Below are 26,004 nucleotides of genomic sequence, written 5' to 3' on the forward strand. Positions count from 1 at the left end.
CTAATTGTTAGGGAACTGTTGCCGCACCAGACAGAGATGGGACCTGACACGGGGATTTCATGGCAGAGGCCTAGAGCCTCAAGTGATTGAAAAGACCATTTTCTCTTTCTCCTTAATTTCTTCTTATTCTACTTTAACAACTTTAAGTAAATTCAAGTATCTCAAAGGGATCTCACATAAGTCTTAGATTTTGAAATGGTTTAAAATATTTTGTTGAATAAAGCACATTGACCACCATAGACTTTCTTACCATTTAACTATTTAAATCCACAAAAACAGCCTTCTCTTTTCTTTACATTAGGACTGTCCATTCTGATGTTACAGAATTGTTATGACAACCAACCAAAATAATTTATAAGAAAATGCCTTGAAAATTAAAATAATGCAATATACTCTAAGTGATTATGATTATAAAATGTAAGCATATTAGGTTATAAAAATCACAGGACAAATGTACTGACTGTATTTTCCTTTAAATGATAGAATCTGCAAAAGTTTTTTTCTAAGTTTGGACTTTATTTTTTTTTAAGGGAAAATGTTCATAGCCATTCCACTGAACTCCAACTGAAATATTTGGGTTTTGACTATACCTGTCATATAAATTCATATTTTTGTCATTCTCATAGACTGAATTCAGTTTATATAAAATACTGTTTTCTTAGAAACAGTTAAATTAGCATCATTGTGCCATATTGCCATTCTTGTTCTTCACAGAAGTTTATATCAGTATGTTTTTAATTCTTTCCCCCAAATGAATTATATTTCTAAGTGCTACTAAAATGTGTCAAGTGAACTACATCTTACACATGTAACTTTGAAGGATCATTCTTTTTCTTTAAATTCAAAAGAACCCTACAGTTTCAATTATTTGTTTTTTTTTTTCCTCTGAGTGAATAACTTTTAACTGATTAGCCATATCAGTCCAAGCATAATCAGGAAGTTGGAGCCCTTAAATAATCAAGGCTTCCTAATTAGCACATAGACTGTGTGGCCTGAAACAGTAACCGTCTGCTGTTATCTGTTAACTTCAGAATATCTTAGATATACAGAGAAGTGAACTGTTCCAGAATCTTTCCATTTCCTCTTTTAATTTAATCACATTCTCATGGAAACACTTTTTTTTTTTTTCCATCAACGTTTGCAAATATAAATCCCCAAAGGGGTTTGTTTCTAGTATGATAGATGAATTGGGGTATAAACATTTGCCTTTGGACTTGTTTTATGAAGTGAAATGGTCACAGCTTGTTTCTAACTTAAAATTTAAATATCAAAGTGACAGAGGAAAATCAGCTTATAGATGTGAGGCATGGGTCTGTATCAGAAGCCAGCTATTGTCATATTGAAATGTAGTACTTAGATGTGTGAATTTACTTGGAGATGGTTGACACCAAATATAAAACAGGTATCTCCAAGTGAACTCTAAATAAGTAAAATGACATTCCATTCTGTCCTATACGAACAATAATTAAGAATAAATTTCTTATTTCTAAAAACAAGAATTAACAAAACCTTATAACAAAATTCCAGTTGAACACTACATCAAAAACTAATGATGTACTCTGTGTTGGCCACCTGAACATAATTAAAAAATGAAGCAAAAAAAAAAAAAACTCAGGGGACGCCTGGGTGGCTCAGTTGGTTGGACGACTGCCTTCGGCTCAGGGCGTGATCCTGGAGTCCCGGGATCGAGTCCCACATCAGGCTCCCAGCTCCATGGGGAGTCTGCTTCGCTCTCTGACCTTCTCCTCGCTCATGCTCTCTCTCACTGTGTCTCTCTCTCAAATAAATAAATAAAATCTTTAAAAAAAAAAAAAAAAACTCAGTTGAACATGGGTAATTTCAAAGTATATTGTTACCAAAAAAACAAGGAAAGTTACTTCCTGATAAAATACTGAGGTATGCTAAAACCATAAAACATGACCTGCTGGATTAAGTGCATGGACACTTTCTAATTGTTCTCTGGTTGGCACAGAAGTGTTTATTTCTGTGGTTGTTTATGCTGATGGTAATGATGATGATGATGATGATGATGGTGGTGGTGGTGGAGAGTGGTCCTTGGTAGGTATTGCAAACTGAAAGAATACACTCTTTGAAAGTTCAAGTTTAATATCATAATGAAAGGACCATACATTTGCCAAATAAAGCAGTTTATGGTGAAGTGAATATAAAACTTAAGTGAATGTAATACAACTTACTCCTTTGCACAGTTTACTTTATAATATTAATGTATGGAAGTCCTTGTTCCATAGTCTTATTTTTGTGGTTATAAAATTAATATATATGTACACTAAAAACAAACAGAACGACAACAAAACTAGGTAAACTGATATATAAATTAAAAATAAAGACTACCGGTAACCTTTTCTTCTGGAGAGAGTGGCATGTCTAAATACATAGAAAAATAATTTGCTGTTTTTCAGGTCAAAATATTTTAAGATTTCAACATGACTCTTTCTGAATGTGTCAGCATAAAAACATGATGACTTATTTTATGTCACGATGATTACAGTGGATATGTGTTATTTTGGGATCCATATTTCTTATTTGTTTACTTTCTATGTAACATAGACTCTTAACATAATACAATCACATTGATATGGTATACTTCTGTTAGCAAAGGTAACAACTAATAGTTGAAACTTTAGGTTATTTTTTTGCTCTCACAGATAATACTATTACAAATAATTATGAACATTAGACTTTAAAACTCTCTGAATAAGAATTTCAAGAAATAACCAGGTCAAAGGACATATCATTTCAATTCTATCAGTTTTATTTAAGAGTGTCAGGTGTCTCATGTGAAATCATTCATTTAAGATTGTGTTAACATCAAAATCCTGTACTAAGCACTCAGAGCATCCACCTTCAAACTTTAAATCTTGCTATTAGTACCTTAGAGTTTACTGGGGTAGAATAATAAGTATATGTATTTTTCACTTGATTACTATGACTTTGGTTTTGGTTTTTTTTTGTTTTTGTTTTTGTTTTTTATTATGACTTTGTTTTAATGGCAGAGTATTTAAGTTAGTTTTATTTACTTGAATTGTAATGAACAGATTTAATCAAAGGGTTCTATCCCTATGGAATAATATAAATGTATGTGTCAACATGGAAGTGTTAGAAATAAAAATGATTATAGCATAGGACATTTTCTGGAAAATAAACGAAGAAAAACATCATTGCAAGAGTATACCATCTAGCCCGATGAATGATACAACTAATGTTTTCCTAAAATCCAAGTCCAGTTATTTATGGGCCACTTAAGAATTAGAGAAATTTTAAAAAGACACGTGCACACGTGCGCACACACACAGGTATGTTATAGTAGTCCTACAAAGTAATAATGAGCATTGAACATCCTAAAAGTTCAAGTATAGTTGTAGTTATTTAAAAATGTATTCCTTGTTTTGTTGGGGAATGGTAAAATAAATTCTAGTAAAAGAGCTGTTTGTTTTAAATTCACTACATAGCTTGGAATGTGTTGTAAGTTTTATAAATTTAAAACACCTTGGCCCAGGAAAAGAGAGCTCCCAAGCATTGTGACTCAAGGAGGTTAGTCTTGATAATGATTATAAAACTGCCCAGATAAGGAGGATTCTGCGTGGCATTTAGATTTTTGTCCAAAATTTCATTCTTCTTTTAAAAGAATTGGGAATCAGATAAGTGATGGCCTCTGTGCTCATTTATATGAATTAAAAGAAGCCTTAAGGGGGATTAGCTTCCCTAGACTTAATTTCATCCAGAAAAGAGGAACTGTTCTATAACAGGACAGAAACCTGGGGGAAAGTACCCTTTTCAAACTCTGGGAGGCAAGAGCAAAGGAAAGAAACCCAGGCTATTCCCTAGGATTTAGTAAGGTGGTTTTAAAAAGTTATAGAAAGTTTAGTTGTAATTATGAAGCCACAGACTGGAAAAGAGAATGTAAGAGGAATGAACAATTCTAAAAAGTAAAAGTGAAGCAGTTAAAAGATCAGATATGATTATACCGTGGACCATGGGCTATAAAAGACAAAGACACAAAGGGATGTAGTCAAAGATGAAGACAGAGGAAACAGTGTCAGGAAGCACATTTCAGGAAGAAGTGAGGGTTGGGGGAAAAAAGTGAATGACTTCCAAAGAGTATCAAAGTCACGTGGAAGTAGGTGTTGAGGAGCCTCTTTGGATGCAAAAAAGCTAGGAATTAGTAAGCTGTAATAAAATTAGTAAAGTGAATCTTTAATGGAAACCATGTTATGGAAGCTGAAAAAACAGAACTACTTCAATTCTATTTCATTCCTGTTTTCTCCATCAAGGAGGATGAAAGTATAAGTTGAAAGATTTATAAAGCAAATATAAATAAAAGCTAACAAAAATCCAGTATATTTGAAGAGATAATAAAGCAACAACTCTCCATTTCCACAAAAAGAGAAGTCTGGGTATATTCTCTTTTCCAGTGAGAGATGCAAAAGCCCTTCCTTTACCAGCCCCAAAAGCAGTGCTTACCAAGCCTTAGTCAGGAAGATCAACAGACTTCTGCTCACCCAGGAGAAATGCAGACTGCTTTTCTTTCCTAGGTAAATACTAAAATTAGTTTCAGAGAAAGTTTTGGGGAATACTGGAACAATGACACCTCTTTTAAAGGTAGTTAACCTCTGTAATTTCTGATATATACCATATACAATCACATAATAACTGCTCAAGTCTTTGTGAATAGCCTTTCTTTCTTTTTTTTTTTTAAAGATTTTATTTATTTATTTTTCAGAGAGAGAGAGTGAGAGAGCACAAGCAGACAGAGTGGCAGGCAGATTCAGAGGAAGAAGCAGGCTCCCTGAGGAGCAAGGAGCCCGATGTGGGATTCCATCCCAGGACGCTGGGATCATGACCTGAGCCGAAAGCAGCTGCTTAACCAACTGAGCCACCCAAGCATCCCATGAATAGCCTTTCTTGTAGAGAGAAGGGTAGGAGTGCCAGAGACTCTTCCCATAGAGTTATTTAATATCATTTTGACCCCCAGGAATGACAGGTAGTTTTTGAAATTTCCTTTGACATGTTGGGACAGAGGCATAATAAGTGGCCTATATTGAACCATTTAAAAATTATTTTTTATATTGGCAGTCTCTTAGGATGAAACCAAGTAAACAGATACTTTCTTTAAAGTTACTGTGTCTTGGGACGCCTGAGTGGCACAGTCAGTTAAGCGGCTGCCTTCGGCTCGGGTCATGATCCCAGTGTCCTGGGATCGAGTCCCGCATTTGGCTCCTTGCTCGTCAGGGAGCCTGCTTCTCCCTCTGCTTCTGCTTGCCTCTCTGCCTGCCTGTGCATGCTCCCTCTCTCTCTCTCTCTGACAAATAAATAAACATAAAATCTTTAAAAAATAATAATAATAAAGTTAATGTGTCTCATCTCAGCTCCCTAATCATAAGAACAAAGAAGGTGGCTACAGCTGGGAATAATTCAGTTATCTCAGACAGAGATTTTTTAATCCATGTCAGGGGATTTTTAAAAAAAATATATTCATGCCTCATACCATTTACTAAAGTTGGTACCTGACCTGATCCCTAGGACCCAAGAAGACAGATTTCTTGATGGTGCTAAAGCAGCCCTTCAGACGAGTCTACATCTTTGAAACTCTTTGAAGAATGTTTCAGAATTACATTATATAGACCCCAGGATTAAGTAGATTCCCACTGTGCATAGACTAGATGTCCTGGAAAGCAAATACACCAGCTTGAGAGGCTAAGATGCTTAGATTTCTAATTAGCCTAACCATTTTTATACCAGTTGAAATTTTCAATACATTACATTCTTGTGTCCACATTAACTACTTTCTTACTTACTGAAAGTCACTCACTGGAGGCCTGAATTTCTGGATTAGCTAATTCAGGCTACATCACACCACTTTTCTATGGACCATCCAATTCATTTAGGGGTGGTCGTCTTCACCAAAAAGAAAACACCAAAAAAAAAAAAAAATCACCAAGTTTTCATCTTACTGCCATTAAATGGCAACCCATTGAATACCTAGGAGCTTTCCCTTTGTGTTTTTAGTGTAGAGACCAACACTACTGATTATTTAATGAGTCATCTTGTCTTCATCTTTACTCTCTAGGCCATGGAAAAAATACTTTTTCGTGAGCACTCGGTTCCTGTTTTAAATGGAATCTAAAGGTGTACAGTAAAAATGATCAGAGCAAGGAGAACAGAAATGATTAACAATGTTATCCTAAGATTTTAAAACTTTGTATTCTCCCTGTTTGATGAGAGGCTTCACCACTGATTACAGAACTAAAATCATCTGTGAAAACCTCTTAGAATGTTCATGGAAGGCTATTACAGTTGTCTGTTAGTTGTCTGTGGGGAAGGATATCTGGAGATGAGCTTCCACAGATGCCAAGAAGCTGCCTTCTCAGTTTATACTGGGATTCTTGGGTAAGTGAAGAGGTGAGAATCTGAACTGAGGGGAAACTACATTAAAGACGGTGTGTAAATAACTTTTTTAAATCAACCGTTGCAAATAGAGGAAGTCCCTGTGTATAGTTCTTTGGGTCTCTAACTGTTGTATATTTGGGGGATAATTGATCAACAGTCATTGATTTCCATTGATTTTACTTTGGCTATCTTTGAGTATGACAGATCAATAGCAGAGCGCCTTCCATCTAGGTTATACAGGGTCACTTTATGGGGAGGTTGGCAATGCCCCTTAGCACATTTACATTTCCAAGAAACTCTTTGGTAAAAAAAACCTGTTCACCTTTGTTGAATGTTTCAGATTATTTGCTCACAGAAGCATTTATGGAATAAACAGATATTCTTCAGAAAAGACTTAGGGAACTAACAGAAATGTGAAACTTTTATTTTTTTTAAAGATTTTATTTTTTTATTTGACAGAGAGAAATCACAAGTAGATGGAGAGGCAGGCAGAGAGAGAGAGAGCGGGAAGCAGGCTCCCTGCTGAGCAGAGAGTCCGATGCGGGACTCGATCCCATGACCCTGAGATCATGACCTGAGCCGAAGGCAGCGGCTTAACCCACTGAGCCACCCAGGCACCCCAGAAATGTGAAACTTTTAATGCTCATTAGAACTTTTACTGGTAAAACCGTCTGAACTGTAAGCTCTTAGAGTAAATGTCAGTTCTATTTGGCTTAAAAGACTACTCTGTTGTTACCAACTACCTTTTGAACTTATACCTCAATAATTTGATACAGGTTTTTTATGATACAGGTGAATGTTCCCCTACTATTGCAAAATATTATCCCCTACATTGATGACAGGGTCCTGTTTTCATATTCCAAGTTGTAAATCTACCTCTAACTAGTTTTTTTCCAAAGAAGTCTTTCTACTCAAGCCAAAATTATTTTACAGTAAAATCATCTTCAACATGTGAAATAATAGTATATTTTGTGGAAGACAACTCATTTAATTCACTAAGTCTTTATCTTGGTGTTCACACTGAAATTTGCTCTCTTCCAAATTTAAGTTTTATGAGAACCATATTAAGGTCTTGTTATGCTAGAAGACACTTCTGACTTAAAAAAATAGAGCTAACTAATTATCTACATCTTTCACTAGCTATTCAAAATACTGAATTCAGTCCTAATGATGCATTTTGAAAGTAACATTGACAAACTAAGATGTAATCAGAATAAGGTTATGGTGATAATGGTCTTAGAAATGCATCTTCATTCAAAAAAATAGAAAAGAAAAAAGGTATTTGGATGGCAGTCATGGAAGAAGGATTACATGTTTTATTGTTGCTTCAGATAATATATCTAAAACCAACTCTTAGAAATTGTATAATTTGAACTCACACACAAAACTATTTCCCATGTGTTACAATTTTCTAAATTATATTAAATTATATTGTAAAGAAATAAATTCCTCGCCACTGGGAGTTTTTAAGCAATTGTTGAGTAATGTAAATCAGTAATTCTGTGTATACGAGTCTCTCAATGCATTTTACAAAAAATTAGTGTTTTGTAATGTTAATGAGTGATAATTTTAAAAAAAAGATTTAATTTATTTATTTGACAGACAGAGATCACAAGTAGGCAGAGCAGCAGGCAGAGCGGGGGGGGGGGGAAGCAGGGTCCCAGCCGAGCAGAGAGCCCGGTGTGGGGCTCCATCCCACAACCCTGGGACCATAACCTGAGCCAAAGGCAGAGGCTTTAACCCACTGAGTCATCCAGGTGCCCCAATGAGTGATACTTTTGAAAGAAAAAGTTCTGTAGTCAAAGAAGTTTGGGTTAAATGAAGTTAAACAGGTTTATTTCCTAAAGAAGTTCTTAGCATACTTTATGTGCTTACATGGTTACATTGTTACATTGTTAATTCAATGGTTACATTGAATCTGAAGATACAATTTCCTTGACTAGATCAGCATTTCTTCTTGAGGGATTAGCATGTCATGGAACACAGCCTGGGAAACCTGGGATAATTATGTTGATCTCTAAAGTAACGCTACTTAATGTGTGGACTGATGCACAGTCCATAAGTTGTTTATTTAAAAGATTCATAACAAGATCAATCAGAAGTTGAAACTAATCAATTAAAAGCTTCTACAGCATTTAGACATCACCCTGACATCCAGGTAGTTGATTAGTAGACTTGTTATGTTGATTAAGTACTGGCCAATTAAGTATTGGCCAATATCATTTGGCTTATACGGTGACTCATGTGGCGGTCACTGCAGACTAATCATGCTTAGTAGGATCACTCAATGGAGCCTGGGGATTGAAAGAAAGAGTTGTGTTCTTCACCACTGATAGTCTGAAAAGCACTGCTCTGAAGTCCCATCTATTTTCTAAGAGTCCTCTCATCTCTTAGGCTTAACATAGTGCCCTTTCTCATTTAAAAGTTTATACTTTATTTAATATTCAAGTATTATATAAAATAAATAAAACACAGTCAATTAAAAAAACTCAGTCAATTATAGAATTAAGTTTAAATGCAACAGGGTGTAATTTTTACTTACTTCTAAAGAAACCTTAAAATCAATTGTCATTTTTAGAATTCTAAAGTAATTATGTAACTAACTACTGTTGATCCTTGAACAACACAGAAGGTGACGGGTGCCAATCCTTAATGCAGCTGAAAATCTGTGTACAACTTTTGTCTTCCCCAAAACTTAATTGCTAATAGCCAACTGTTGGCCAGAAGCCTTACCAGTAAAATATCTAATTAACACATGTTACATAAGTCATATATATTATTCTGAATAATATATACAGAATATATATAACATATAATATATATTTATATATTATAAATATATATACAGAATATATATATTCTGTATTCTTACGCTAAAGTAAGCTAAAGAAAAAAATACTATTAAAATCATGAGGAAGAGAAAACACATTTACAGTACTGTCCTGTAAAAAACCTGCAGATAAGTAGACTCATATAGTTAAAACCTGTACTGTTCAAGAATCAGCTGTATTCTGTTGTTTTATTAAGTGAGAATTTCTGTTCTGAATTGTACATTCAAAAGCCATAGCTACAGCTCAGGTTTTCACCTAACCATAGACATCTTTTGTTAGGTTTCTTTAAGTTTTGAAGGTTTTTGTGTATTTCAGGCTTCTGCTTTCTTAAAAACTTATCTTAAAAATATTCTCATTAATCTCTTATATTGTGATATTATTTCTCAATTATATATACAAATGAAGTTAAGTTTAGGTGTGAAATGGACATTTATGCTGGAGCACAGACCATCTGTGCCTCTTTCCCATCCTTTAGATTAGACGAGTTTTTCTCTTGTTAAGCTAATCAAGGATTTGAATAGAAGATTACATATTTATAATTTCTAAAAACATCTAGTTTCTGAATCAAGGACTTTCATCTTATTGTGCTTTGTAAATGATAGACCCTAGTCTACAGACCAATAATATGTAATTCCTGTAAAGAAAAGGAGAGGATTTAAGACACACACACATGCACATGTACACACTGCATGATATAACATCTTGAAGAAAGAAGGTGATTGAAAAAAATTAAAGTTGGGTATCAGGATAAAGTTGGGTATCAGTAAAATCTTAATTGTGTCTTCTCTAAACCCAGTTTTCTAATCTGTCAGGAGAGATGTTAATAATCCTCCCTTCCCCACCACTATCCACGCACTGAACTCATAAATCTTTAGGAGAATAAAATTAGAACACATGTGTGAAATGCTTTATTAAACAATGCACTGAAACATCTTAGCTATGCCTTGATAAATTTTCAGTAATTCAAAGGTAAATGTGCTCCTTTTTAGTTTGCTGTACTTTCAAGGTATGGTTAAACAAGTGCTGATAAACTTGGTGTTTGAAATGTCTGGAACTAAACTGGACATAATGCATATTATTGGTCAAAAACTGATGATAAGGAATAGGAAAGTATGAATTGAAAATATTTAAATTTCAAATTTTGGCTCTTGTATTAATTCTTTTGCTAAAGATTTCTGATTTATCAGACCTTTTGCAGCCCACTTTTCCCATGTGTAAAAATGAGAGAAAGGGAATAAATTATATCCAAGCTTCTTTCTTTTATTTTTATCAGCATAATTTTTTTTTTTTAATGTTATGTTAGGCTCTTTCTTTCTTTAGCAGATCTTGAGTTAGAGAAGCCAGACTAATAGGACAAAATAATAAAAACTTGGACCACAAGATGGCGTTTGTAGCTAATGAGTCCTTTTGCATTAACTGTAAGTATTTGCAGATTTATAAATCAAGCTTATTACTTATATTCTTGAGAGATATATAAAAGTAATTTTTAGAAAAAATATGCAAATTCTGTTATTTCAAAGTTGTTGATAGTTCTAAAATTATAAATTGGCAGATGATTCTTAGAGGCTGAATTTAGACTTTTCCAAAAATGAAATATAATGAGCAACTTTAAGCTATTACAAAATAATAGAAGTTGCTTTCCTCTAGCAATATCATCTCTAATTTCTTTCTGGATTGATTACATTCACAATTTAAAATACGCAGTTCCTGTAAGTTTTCAGTACTGTTCTGAATCTTAGGTTTAGCTGGTAAAAACCAATTACTGAAATATTACACATCCCATTACCCTCATTTTAGGCATGATCTACAATTTTTATAATGTAATTTATTTCGCAGTGAAATTGGCCTAGTACAGAGATGACCGATTTGAGCTTCAATGTTTCCTCAAATATAGGTGATATTATTTGTGCCCCAGGTTATTTGAGATAGCATTAAAATACTTAGAGGACTTTCAGTCATATTTTTCATTGTCACTTTATTAAAAGACATGCAATTAGGCAGAGTACTGCCTAAAAGATATTTTTAGATTAGTGGGAAAAAACTAGAAGCACAACAACTTTTGGCTTAATGTGGAAACTTCAATGGTTAAAGTTTGGCTTTTATCACGTTTCTTAATGAGAGGTTTCATTGTTACTGTTTTATGCAGATTTACAGTTACTTTATTATCATAGAGATATATAAGTAGTATTTTAGAGATATATAAGTAGTATTTTACTATTCTGACTTATGTGATAATTTGGGTGAAACTAAATTTTTTATTAGCTGTTCCACAAACAAGGTGGTAGCATTACTGGTGGAGACATCAAACTTTATATTGACATTGCATGTTGGTCAAGAGCATGGCTGTGGACAGGCACAATTAATGGAGCTGAGAGAGCTCAAAGACTTTATCTTAGTGAGCATCAGTGTCCTCCTCTATAAAATGCTAAAAATAATAGTATATCCATCACAGATTTGTTTGGGCATCAAAATATATCTGTATGTATGTGTCCATGCATATATGGAATGGAATAGGAAAAATGAAAGAACATTCCTAGAAGCAAAATTTAGTATTCCCTATAAGTGACTAAAAATAAATTATTTTAATGCTTTTATGGTCATAAACATCCTTCTAGGAGTCTCCTGCAGCTTATTCCTTAAGCCACGACTTACTCTACTTGAGCCTGAAATTGTCATATAGGAAATGTTTCAAAGCTGATAGATTATGATAGATAGATAGATAGATTAAAACATACATAATATCCTTGGCTTGGCCTTATTGAAAATAGATTTCAATAAATGTAGATTACCAATAGAGCAGCAATAGTTGTCATTGAAAATATTTCTCATTAGTTTATGAATGATCTCTTTGGAAATTATTCATAATGAATATGATGAAATAATATATAAATATATAAAACTAATATACAAATAATATATATAACATAATGAAAATCATCTTGTAAATATCAGATACCGAGGAAAGAGGTAAAATTTTATGTTCGATGCATTTCCACACTGTGTCAAGCCAAGGAGAGCAAGACAGTTTTATAAATTATGTGCGCTATCGTTTCCCAACTTCTTCCGATTAGCCCCTGGAAACATTCACTTTCAGTTCTGGGCTTACAATTAATGGACTTATACAGTCCAAGCCCCTTATTTTATGAAGGAGTAAACAGGCCCAGAGCAGTGAAGATACTTGCTTGAAGTCACACGGCAGGACAGAACCCCTTCATACATCATGAGCCTGAGAAAATACGGATTCTTAAACATGCCAGCTTTCGTTGGAAGCTACCTTGTATCTATAGAAACACCATTCTTGTCATCATTCATTCTCTGGAAAACTTGGTCACATCTACTTGTAGGATGATTACACATTTACAAGAACTGAAGAGACATTTCTCTTTTCTTTTTCTTTTTTTTTTTTTTTTTAAGATTTTATTAATTTACTTGACAGGCAGAGATCACAAGTAGGCAGAGAGGCAGGCAGAGAGAAAGGCGGAGGAAGCAGGCTCCTCGCTGAGCATAGAGCCCAGCATGGGGCTCGATCCCAGGGTCCTGGGATCATGACCTGAGCCGAAGGCAGAGGCTTTAACCCACTGAGCTACCCAGGCCCCACATTTCTCTTTTATAATGGCAGATTCTCATCAACACCTTTGCTGAAGTAGCATACAGATTTACTTTCACCCCCGTGTTGGAAATTAAAACTTATTTCCTATTTCCTTATTTCTGTCCATGTGTTTGAGAAGTTTTTAAGCATGTGTATAGGAAAAAAAGGCTTTTGTTTACGTATTGGGTCTGTTCCCCCAGCTCTGGCTCACCTTCCTCACTGTACAGCTTCATTTTCCAGTCCTGCCCTTCAAAGAGAAGCTACAGTTTTGGGGCCTGTGGCTACAAACTGGGGCCACCTCGGGAAGACATGCTCAGTTAATGAGGATGTGTGATACCTTTACTTTGTGGTCACCCACCATCCTGCCCAGTAGCCTGTACAGCATATTTATTGGCTTGCTTTTTCTGCAGCGAGGCACAAGAGGCAGTGGGAAGAAAAGCACTGAAATCCATAGGTACAGTTTTCTTAACTGTAAGAAGCAATTCCTTGATTTTGTCAAAGTATTGTTGTATCAAATAAAATGATAATGTGTGGAAGATTAGGACACACTACTCAACTCACAGTGGAATTCCTATTGTTGATTCTCTGACGATAACATGAGAATCTTAAACTAGAATGAGCTGCTGGGTCCAGCTAAAAGGTCAGGCCGACAGTGATGCTGGGTATTTTTGATTGTTACTCCAATTTTGATAGATATTAGCTTGCTTCACTAATTGTAATGATTTAAAAGTGGAAAAAATCAATTCCTTGCTAGAAAGCAATAAGAATCCAAATAGCAGAACTATCTTTTTAAGAAAACACAATTTAGAATTGTAAGCAAGTCTCAGGCTAGGTTTTGAGATTATGTTGCTTTTGTTTTGTTTGTTTTGTTTTTTTGCAGTAGAACTTCAGTATTTTTTAAAATTATTTTTATTAACATATAATGTATTATTTGCCCAAGAGGTACAGGTCTGTGAATCATCATCAGGCTTACTCACTTCACACCACTCTCCATATCACATATCCCCCCCCCGACATCTATAACCCAACCAACCTCTCCCTACCCCCCTCCTCGCAGCAACCCTCGGTTTATTTTGTGAAATTAAGGGTCTCTTATGGTTTGTCTCCCTCCCGATCCCATCTTGTTTCATTTTTTCCTTCTCTATCCCCCAAACCCCCTACTGTGACTCTCAAATTCCTCATATCGGGGTGTGTGTGTGTGTGTGAGTGTGTATAGGAATACTATGTTGCTGTCATTTTGATGACTCTTAATCTTCTCCAATGATCACAGTCCTGGACATAGTAGATACTGAACTAAAGTGCTTAACTACATGATACAAACAATCCATTTCTTGAGACTTTGCTTGGTTTTTCATGCTTAAAACAAGAAAGAGAAAAGAGATTTTTTAAAGAGTTTTAGGGATTATCTTTTATTATTTTAAAATAGATTAACATACATTAATTGGATAAATGTACAAATATCAGGTCACAGGGAAATATTAAATATTGGCAGAGGGGACAGTTGACATATTTACTTAGGGGGAAAAAAATCTATCAAAATTCCAAGAGGTCTGGTAGCATCAGGACCTACCTAGTTCAAGTTTAGAGAGCAATAGAAGCCAGGATGTCAATTAATTAATATTCAGGTTGAAAACTGCAGTTTTTGTGACAACCAGCATATTTGTATATGTAGTTATACATATACAAATACATTCATTCTCTCTAATCATCTGCATTTACTGAGCACTTAATGTATCCCTATCATGTATTAACTAGGTCCTCTTCAAAGCGTTTGTGTGCTCCTAGAAATACATAAAGAATTTCCAAGAGGTATGGCAGGAATCAATTTCTACACAATCCACCTGCATATACACACTTCCCTAAAATTTTTTTGGCTTAATGCCCCCTGCATTCATGCATTTTCTTAATCATCTCTCCTTCCAGAATTGCCCTTTTTCCACTAGGTAAAAGAAAGGTCTATCATCTTGATGGCCCAGTGACGTGTTGAATGTATCCTGGTGGTCATTCAGGAGATTAGTTACTTTCCATTTGTTGATGAGTAAGTATTGGCTGTATTACTTACCAGATTTGTAATATCACAGATGTACTTAACCTTTTGTGCCTCAGCTTTCTCATCTGTGAAATAAGATATGTAGCAATCGTTGTAAGGTGGTAATATGAAAGTAATGTGCAATAAGGAAGCCATTGCAATGCCTGAGCAAGGACTCACATTGATACATATTGCTGTGTCGTGTTATTTCTACATGTAGTAACATTCTAGAACTCATATTTCAAAATACATAAATTGTTTTTCGTCCTGTGGTATGGTAGATGGTAAAGAGAGAGTTCCGTAGCTAACTTGTCTTTTTTACTAAGTTTCCCTGTCCCATTTAGGACTTAGTTGAGAAATGAAAATGTTAATTCATAACACTAATCAGTGCGGATATCTACTGAATATCTTCCTCAGACTTTTATTAAACTGGGATAGTTGAAGCAGAATAGGACAAAAGAAGTTTCTTCATGGGAGAATTAATGCCGTCTTTGGTGTAATTTGGATCACTTATTTGACAGGAATTCTAAATAGAGCAGACTGCTCAGAATTACATTTTGAATTTTACCTTGAGGACTTAAGAAGTTTATTCAAATGATAGTTTGGCAGGAGTTATCAGAAAGATGTGGTATCTCCTGAAAGCAGTAATTGCTTTGGGCTGCCCCGCAGGGTTACCAGATAGTGGAATTGTGTATGGATTTGCAGAGGAGGCCAGAGGGCTCTAGTAGAAATGACGTTCACAAGGGAAACAGGGATTTTCCCAGAGGCAGCATATGGTCTGCCCTCTATTGTGCCACCGGTCCCCATTAACAACTTCCCTTGTTTTACATATATTGTAGCTAGCGACTTAAAGTGATTTGTATTTTGGTATTTTTCTGTTTTCCTGCTCTGTTTAGACATAGAATTTGGTGAAGGAGATTTTTGAGTATATGTAAAGCTGAGTTTTACTTTCTTTTTTCCCTTGGTATTGAAAAGAAACGAAATACTAATGACAACTAATATTAATCCATGTCTGCCTGTGATGTTTAAGGTTTTTGCAGGTGTTCTTCCTCAGGTTGTGGACATTCTTCTCAATTCCTAATTTGCTGACAGAATTTTAAAATCAGAAATGGACATTATAATTTGACAAGTGCCTTTTCTGTGTCGATTGAGATGATATTACATTTAATAGTTAATTATATTGATCAATATTTGAATGTTAGTCCAGTCCTATAATCCTGGGATAAACTCCTTTTGGTCCTGATGTATAATTCTTCCTTTTCTTTCTTTCTTCCTTTCTCTCTCTCTCTCTTTTTCTCTTTCTTCCTTCCTTTCTTTCTTTCATTATGTTAGTCACCATACAGTCTGATGTATAATTGTTTCTATAGATTTTCTATAGAAAGTAATCTTTTTCTATAAATTTTCTTTTCTATAGATTGCTGTATTTGCCAAAGTTTTGTTTAGAATTTTTCTATGTTTATGAGAGATATTGTAATTTTCTTCTCTTACAGTATCTTTGGTTTTAATAAATTGGAAAGCATTTTATGTATTCAATTTTCTGGTAGAGTTTGTGTAGAATTAATGATTCCTTCCTTAAATGTTTGATAAAATTCACTAGTGATGGCCATTGGGCCTAGAGTTTTCTTTGTGGGAAGATATTTAACAACAAATTCAAATTCATTGGGTTATCTATTTTTCTGGTGTGAGTTTGTGTAGTTTGTGTCTTTCAGGGAATCGGTCCATTCCATTTAAGTTGTTAGTGTATATGTATCAAGTTTTTCATAATATTCTTTTATTTTCTAAAGTAGAATCTGGAGTGATGTCACCTTTCTCATTCCAACAGCTGGAAATTTGTGTCATCTCTCTTCTTTTAGGTCCAGTTAATTATTATCACTTTTATTAATCTTCTCTAAGAGCCAACATTTGGTTTCATTGATATTTCTTTATTTTTACTTTTTCATTAAATCACACTCTGATCTTCTCTCTTTCTTTCTCTCTTTTTCTTTCCTTCTTCTTTCTCCCTAGTTTGGGTTTAATTTGTTTTACTTGTTCATTTGTTTATTGATTAGTTTTTAGTGTGGAAATAAATCATTTATTTTTAAGACCTTTCTTCTTTTATTTATTTATTTTTTTTTAGCTTCTATTTTAATTCCAGTTGGTTAACATACAGTGTAATACTAGTTTCTGGTGTACAATATAGTGATTCAACACTTCCCTGCATCACCTAGTGCTCATTGTGAACCTTTCTTTTCTAATAGATATTTTGTGCTATAAATTTCTATGTACTGCTTTAGTGACATACAGAATTTTTTATATGCTGTGTTTTTATTTTCATTCAGTTCAAAATACTTTCTGTCTATATTTCCTTCTGAATTCTTCTTTGAAAGAGGTTATTATATATGTAAGTTTCCTGTTTAGATTTCAGATATTTGGATATGTTTCAGATCCTTCTCTATTGCTGATTTCTAATTTAAGTCCATTATGTCCAGGGAACAAACTTCATGTGACTTGACTCTTTAAATTTACTGAGACTTCTTTTGTAGCCTAGAATATGGTCTGTTTTGGTAAATGTCATATGAGCACAAGAATAAATATGCATTTTCCTTTCTATAGGTATCAGTTAGGTCAGCTTGATTGATAATAGTGTTCCAGTTTTCTGTATCACTTCTGATTTTCAGTCCACATGTTCTATCAGTTCTTGTGAGAAAGGTGTATCAAAATCAATTATAATTGTGGATTTGTCTTTCTCTTTACATTTCTATCAGTTTTTTGTTTCATGTATTTTAAAACTCTGCCATTATATAGATATAAATATTTTAAATTATGCCTAGATAAATTGATGTTTATCATTTTTGAAATAACCTTTATCTCTGATAATAGTCTTTGTTCTAAAATCTATTTTATCTGATATAGCCTCTCTAGCTTTCTTTTGACATGTGTTTCATAGTATGTATATATATATATATATATATATATATATATATTGCCCTTTTAATTTAAATGTATTTGTATATTTTTCTTCTAAGTGGAATATTGGTGGGTCTTGTTTTTTATTTAGTAGGACAGTCTGTGTCTTACTAGAATATTTTAGCTTATTGACACTGAAATTGATTATTGATATGGCTAGATCTGAGTCCGTTATTGTGCTCTTTGTTTTTTATTTGCTTCATCTCTTTGCTCCCATATTCTTCTCTATGCCTCCTTTTGGATAGTAGACAGTTTTGTATGATTTCATCTTAGCTCTTTTGTTGGTGTTTTAGATATGCTTTTTATATTTTGGTGCTTATTTTCAGGTTTATTGTTTATAGCTTAATCTTATCATCAAGTATATTCAAGTAATATTATACCACTTCACCTATCATTTAAGAACCTATAATCATATTTCTCATATTCTTTCTCCTGACCTTTATGCTCTTTTTGTCATATATTTTATTTGTACATGTATTATAAGCCTCACAAGGTCTTGTTACTATTATTAATAATCAAGTAGTCAATTATATTTTAAATAAATTTAAGAAATATATTTTTCTTATTCCCTATAATTGTCATTCTGTATTCTTCATTCCTTTGAATGGATTCATATTTCTATCTGGTCTCATTTTCTTTTTTCCTGATAAAAAATTTTTTTTAAACATTTCTTGTAGTATGGTCTGTTGGTGACAAATTCTTAGCTTTTATATGTCAGAAAATATCTTTATTCCATCTTTGTTTTTGAAGGATACTTTTACTAGGCATAGAATCCTATATCTTTTAAAATATATTTTCTTTCAGTACCTTCAAAATATTACTCTGCTGTCTTCTTACTTACATTATCTTGGGTGAGAAATACTTACCCTATTTTTCCTTCTTTTGTATGTAACATCATTTTTCTCTGTCTTTAAAGATTGTCTTTATCACTGGTTTTGAGCAATTTGGTTAGAAATTGGCTTGATGCATTCTTCCCCATGTTTCTCATGTTTAGAGTTTATTGTGTTTCTGGAATTTGTGGATGTTTATTGACTTTATCAAATTTGGAAAAAATGGCCATTTATATTTCAAAAGTGTTTGCGCACCTCACCTTCTCAGCAATGCTAATTACATATATATAATCCTACTGCAAGCTGTCCTCTGGCTCACTGATGCTCTTTTCCTTTCTTCTCATTGATCTTTTTTCTTTGTGGGTCTGCTTTCAGATGCTTTCCATTTCTGTGCCTTCACCTACACTAACTTTTGTCTTCTGCATTGGTCTTACGCATTATTAATTCCATTCATTATATTTTCTCATCTCACACATAGTAATTTTCATCTCTGGAAGGCTAGTTTGTGTCTATTCTTCATTTATTCCATACCTCTACTTAACTCTTTGAACAGCTAGGACACTTTTATAATAACTCATTTAATGTCCTTGTCTGCTAAATCTAACATCTTTGTCAATTCTGGATCAGAATTTTTTTTTTCCAAATTTTTATTGAAATTTCAGTTAGTTGACATGCAGTGTAATAGTGGTTTCTGGTGTAGAATTTAGTAATTCATCACTTATAGACAACACCCAGTGCTCATGACAAGGGCCTCCTGAGACCCCATTACCCATCTAGCCCATCCCCCCTCCACCTTCCCATTCTAGGAACCTTCAGTTTGTTCTCTATAGTTGAGAGTCTCTTTTCCAGTTTGTGTCTCTTCCCCCTCCCCTCAATGTTCCTTTGTTTTGTTCCTTAAATTCAACATATGGGTGAAATCACATGGTATTTGTCTTTCTCTGATTGACTTATTTCACTTAACATTATACAGTCCAGCTATATCCACATTGTTGTGAATGGCAGGATTTCACTTTTTATGGCTGAGTAATATTCCATTGTATATAAATTTCAATTGATTGATTTTTCTCCTCATTATGGGTTGTGTTTCCTTCTTTCTTTTTATACTAGTAATTTTAGTTAGATGCCAGATAAGAATTTTGTTGCATGTTGAATATTTTTCTATTCCTATAGCACTTAATTTTAAGTTGCTTAGACAGAATTTGATCCTTTAGGGTCCTACTTTTAAGATTTGTTAGGTGGTACTTGAGCATCTTTTAGGATAGGGCAAATTATTTCCCAATATTGAGGCAAGGCCCTTCTTTATATTCTACCCGATATCTCATGAATTATGGGATTTTCCAGTCTCTTTTAGTGGGATCCTGTACTATTCCAGGCCTTGGGAGAACATGGACACTGTTCACTCTACTCCTTACTGGTGGCTTTTTTTCCCAGGCCTCAAGTAGTTTGTACTGATCAGGACTCTACTGAATACCCAAGGGAGACCCACCACAGATCTCCGGAGTGCTCTCTCTGCTCTCCTCCTCTGGTACTCTGCTCTCCGAACTCTCCTGCATTACTTTTCCATAGACTCTTAGCTCCATCTCTTCAACTCCATCTCTTCAACTGCCTGGTTACATCTAAGTTCAGCTTCTTCCACCATGGCCTGGAAATGCTCTTAAGGCAATAAATAGGTGTATTGGTGTGCTAAGACTGCCATAACAAAATACCAGTACTAAGTGGCTTAAAATACTAAGTGGCTTAAACAACAAAAAATTATTTTCTTGCAGTTCTGGAGTTTAAATGTGCAAGATCAAGATGTTGGCAGACTTGGTTTCTTCGGAGGCTTTTCGTCTTGACTTTGCAGATGGCAGCCTTCTCCCAGTGTCCCCACATTGTCTTTTCTCTCTGCTGTCGTTGCTCTTGTCTTCTTGTATAACCAGTTTCCTCTTAAAAGAATACTACTCAATTTGGATTAGGGCCCATCTTAACAGCCTCATTTCAACTGAATCACCTCTTCAAAGGCCTTATGTCCAAATACTTCCACATTCCTTAAGTACTTCAACAAATGAATGTTTATTGTATTAATTTTATTTTTTTTAATTTAACTTCAGTTTTTAACATACAGTGTATTACTGGTTTCACAGGTAAAGGTCAGTGATTCATCATTCTTATGTAACACCCAGTGTTCATGACTTCCATGCCCTCCTTAATGTCCATCACCCAGTTACCCCATCCCTCCACTCCCCTCCTCTCCAGCAACCTGCAGTTTGTTTCCTGTGATTAAAGGTCTCTTGTGCTTTTCCTCCCTCTCTTGTTTCATCTTGTTTTATTTTTTCTCTCTTCCCCTATGATCCTGTTTTCGACAGATGAATTTTGAAGTATCTTGGAATGTGCTTCAACAAATGAATTTTGGGGACACAGTTCTGCCCATAACAGTAGGGTAATCATAGAGCTCAGGTTGTTTTTATCATGTCTCTCAGGGACCGCTGTCCTTTGTTGCCTGATGTTCAGGGTCTTAAAAACTGTCATTTCATATATTTTTTCTTTATCTATCTATCTATCATCTATATTTTTTTAGCAGAAGAATAAATCTAGGCCTTACTACACCATGTTGGCTAGCAACAGAAGTCCTAAGCCCAAGCACTTAACCAGTGGACTCCTTACATTGCCCTTCTACAGACATGAACAGAGGTTTACGGGCTTACTCCTACTAGGAAACATGCATTAACTCATTCTAGTCTGATTTAGATCCCACTGATATTTACTTTCATCATACCCTGTAACTTCATAGACCCTGAAGTAGATTATATTTGCTTACTTATGTCCCTTTGCTAAATCACAATTTTTATGAGATCAAGGATTGTGCCCCAGAACCTACCGTAGTGCCTGATATTAGTAAGAACTCAAAAATATTTGTTGAGTGAATAGATATTTTATGTCAACCCCTACGTTTCAAATTATGTATAGTTTGGGTGTTTATAAAACACATAGATCTGAAAGTTGAAAGAGAGATCAAATGTGAGGTATTTATCTTTAATGCCTTCTCATGGGTATAAGCATTTAGATGTAAAGACATCTCCTCCTTCTCCGGTACCATGCCAGAGGATGTCCCTCTGCCTGCCAGGTGGCCCCTGTCATAGCTGCCTGGCTTTCTCTCTATTCCCTGACCTCTCCTTTCTTCCCCCTATTTTAGTTTGTTATTTCTTCATCCCAATGAGGTAGATATTATTATTGTACACACAAAGTAGAAAATCAGAGAGTTTGTAACTTACTAAAGAATAAAGGTAAATCCCAGAACTGATTCATCACAGTAGCTGATATTATGCTTCATGGCTTATACTTGGCTTCCAGTATGCTAAAATTTTTAAATCAAAAATATCCCTTAAAGTCTTGATAGACTTAATTATTCTTATGAAACCTATATTATCCCAAGCCTGACTTTCAAAATACATATATCACAAAATAAATACTCAACATTTTACCCAGTAATTTAGTCAGTTTTTTTTTAAATTTGGCAATTAAGTCTTCCACAGTATTTTCTACTGTTCTCATGCAAATATGTAATTTTCTAGCCTTATTATTCATTTCCTCTTCAAACTATCTCAGAATCAAATCACTGCATATACCCTTTATAAAAACCTTGTTTGGAAAAATGTTTCCCATATTCTAAATCTTCAGTTTGAAAAACTGTTGTATATACACACATATATGTATATGTGTGTGCATACACATACACGCACGCACACACACATAAGTCCAAAAGTCCATACTTTCTGGAACACAGCACATTTATAATTTGGGAGGTTTAAAAAAATCCTTTTTAAAGATTTTATTTATTTATTTATTTGACAGAGAGAGATCACAAGTAGGCAGAGAGGCAGGCAGAGAGAGAGAGGGAAGCAGGCTTCCTGCTGAGCAGAGAGCCCGATGCGGGACTTGATCCCAGGACCCTGAGATATTGACCTGAGCCGAAGGCAGTGGCTTAACCAACTGAGCCACCCAGGTACCCCTGGGAGGTTTAAAATTTTGAATTTGTGCTGTGTTTGGGAAATTGCTGGTTGTCACTTAGTACTTGTCAGATATGGACATATTAAAGCTATAAAAGGATTAGAGGATAAAGAAGTGATATGAAAGTAGTTTAGACAAGTAAACCAGTGTTAATCAGTCCAACTTCAGTGTATTATATATAAAAAAGATATATATGTATTTGTATATAGCAATCTATCCACATTTGCAAAAAAACCCCATGATTTCTTTCCTAATCAATATTAGCTCATGCTGAATATATGTTAAAGTAGGTTTTAGAAGAACCCTAAATATGTGCAAACTATTAAAATTATGCTGTGGATGGATAAACTTCATACAGATAACTGAGACTAGGCCTAGGCAGGTCAGCACTAGGCAATATCACAAAGGTGGCCACATTCCTGTTGGCGTGTCCCCCACCACCTTCAGTCTCGTCTGATCCTTTTTCATCTCCTGTGGCACATGAATGACCAAGTTTCACCACCTAGTCCCCAGAGACCATCATAATACAGTAACTGCTAATTTTTTGAACACTTACTTTGTGCTAAGCATTTTGCATAGAGATTTATACAGATTATGGAACTTTGATTTTTTACAGTTGCCCTCGTGGTTCAGTATTGTCATTAATGTAATTTTATAGCTGGAGAAACTGTAATAATGATTCATCAGCTTGCCCAAACTCAAACTTGTAGTAGGATTCAAATCTGATAGATGCATGCTTATATCCCCTCTCCCCTGTCTAGATGCTTAACGCCTGCCTCCTCAGATCCAAATGGTCCATCTTTTCCTCCATAATTTAGCAGTTTCCTTTCCTGACAGTGGGGTAATACGGGATTATTTTAGCAAACTAATTCATACTCATTTTTTTAACCTTTTGTATTCCTCTTATTATCAATAGTATCCCTCATTATAAATTAAAATATGCAGAAAACAACAAGGATTCTGGTGGGAGATTGAAAACAACAAGGATTCTTGTAGATGGGAGAGAGGAGCAGGGAAGACTGCTCTAGGAACAAATACATAAGGATTTATTAATCCTTTCACCGCTGAAAGTTAACTACTGTTGATCTCCTCATGATGTATTTCCATTATTCAGTGCCTTGCTACATGGGAATCCTTCCTTGCATCACAGACTGACCTCCACATGGAAGAAACCTCTGAAGATAAACCTGAAGCCCACTGAGGACCTCCGTGTGATCTTTGGGAGACAGCATCTATTAACCAAAGTTACTCTTTCTGGATGGGTTTTGTCCTTTATGAAGTGGATGAAAAATGTTTCACACTATCTGGAAAACCAACAGCTTGAAGCTCAGGTATTCCAGATAATTGATATGAATTTGGAGATATATATATAGATAGATAGATAGATAAATAGATAGACCTCTGTATCTATCTATCTATATATTTAGCTTAGTTGTTATTTTAAATTTGTGTGCCAATAAGTACATACAGAAATTTTTTGCCCAAATGTTTGTTTGTGGAACATGTCATTTTAAATATATTATGAAGACTCATAAACTTTTAATAAAAAGTTTAATATGAAATGACTGGCTGTGGTGTGTTCTTTTTGTACCAGTAGCTCCAGCCTCTGAAGCAGATTCTGATGAGGATTCAGCATGTTACCAAGCATACTATGAATTTACCTTTATTTCATCACAATTTTCTCTAAAATACTACTCACTATGACATTAGGATCTTGAAGTAAATATATAAAAAGTAATTTACTGTTATTAAACATTAATGATAACTGTTCACAAGTTGGTTTGATAAGAGTAAAGTAATTGTTTTTTGTAATTGAAAAAAATTACCAAGATACATTGACCTTAATCTTTGAGTTATTAGTAATCCTATGCAACCTAGTAATCAAGTAATAGTGGCCATACAAAGTGATTTCATATTTAACTTATGGCTATACTTAGAAACTACATATGTTGGTTATTTAATATTTGCTAATTTTTTGAAATAGATCTTTCTCAAGACTTTAAAGTTTGAGGTATTTGGCACATTATATTACATGCAGGACATTAAGTATCATTTGGGTATTAGCCTTAAATAAGTGTCACAAAAACAACCTAGACATCTGTTTTAATCAAAACAAATAGATACACAAATGCAGATGTAAAGCTAAATATTTTTCATAAATCTTGGCATGTATAATTTTTAAACCATTTGTGATAATCTGACTCCATTTTTTGATGTTAGGCTGCTGGTAGCTTTTAAGCACACTTTCTCTCTTCCTCTCCTACCACATCTGGTCAAGCTGTAAGAAAGCCCAAATGCTCCCTCCTTTGGCATTGACATGAGGTTCAAACCATCTGACCCCCTCTCTGCCTGCAGGAACCCACCCCCTGACCCACCATAAAAACCCCAAGCCATTCTTCTTCAGTTCTCTCAATCTGTTTTCAGAACAGCCTGAGAGACCAGCCCAGCTCTCCCCAGAAAGACTCATTATGTAGTAATAAACCTTTTCATACCCTCTCAGGGTATTTTTGGCATCACTACACTTGGCATCTAACACAAATTTGGGATGAGAATCCTTCCTTTTTATTAGGATGGCCCCAACCATATTGTTATGCAATCTATTTTACTACTCCAAGCTGTGTTTTCCCTATCCGGAGACAATGGAGATAGTAATCTCTAACTCACAGGTTGTTAAAATGATACAGTAAACATAGATCACCTACCCACAGAAGTAGAGGGTGAGAGAATTAGGTGCAGTGGTCAAAAGCTACAAACTTCTAGTTATTACTTAAGTCCTAGGGATGTAGTGTGCTACATGATGACTGTGTGTTAACAATACTGTATTATATACTTGTCAGTTACTAAGGGAATAGATTGTAAATGTTCTCTTCACAAAGGAAAAAAGTTGTTTATGTGATGAGTGTTAACTAATCTTCCTGTGGTAATCATTCTGTAGTAAATACATGGATCAAATCATTATTATACAACTTAAACTTAGAAATGTTAAATGTCAATTATATCTCAATAAAACGGGAAAGAAAGAATACCTGCCAGATAAATGGTAACCATTAAGACCATTAATTATTTAAGTGGGAATCACATAAAAATGCTTTATTTTTTTAAAATAATGCTTTATATTTAGGTACAGTACCTTTCTTTTTCCTCTTTAGTTTTACATGTCTTGCCTCCCCCCCTCCTCCTTTCTGTCCATATGACTGCCATCCCACACACATACTATGTGTACCCACACAGTTAACTTTTGTTAAGTACTATGTATCTTTCCTTATATCTTCTTACAGTATTTGATACAGACTTACATGTACATACATACACACACACACACACACTCCCACGGTTTTAAAATTTGCTTTATAAAAACGAAGCCCTATTATACATACTATTTTG

General features: G+C 34.5%; 1 protein-coding gene across 2 annotated transcripts in view; it reads left to right on the top strand.

The window, feature by feature from the left end:
• SNX7 (sorting nexin 7) overlaps nucleotides 1-24,182 on the top strand; it is a 98,255-nt gene extending 74,073 nt beyond the window's left edge. For both annotated transcript variants that reach the window (XM_044238742.1, XM_044238741.1), the window contains one exon: nucleotides 23,735-24,182. In XM_044238742.1, the coding sequence (XP_044094677.1) occupies nucleotides 23,735-23,821 (87 nt within the window). In that variant the 3' untranslated portion in view covers nucleotides 23,822-24,182. The remainder of the gene's footprint in view (nucleotides 1-23,734) is intronic.
• Nucleotides 24,183-26,004: the final 1,822 nt, after the last annotated feature.

The sequence above is a fragment of the Neovison vison genome, chromosome 2 (genome assembly GCF_020171115.1).
Source record: "Neovison vison isolate M4711 chromosome 2, ASM_NN_V1, whole genome shotgun sequence".
NCBI lineage: Eukaryota > Metazoa > Chordata > Mammalia > Carnivora > Mustelidae > Neogale > Neogale vison.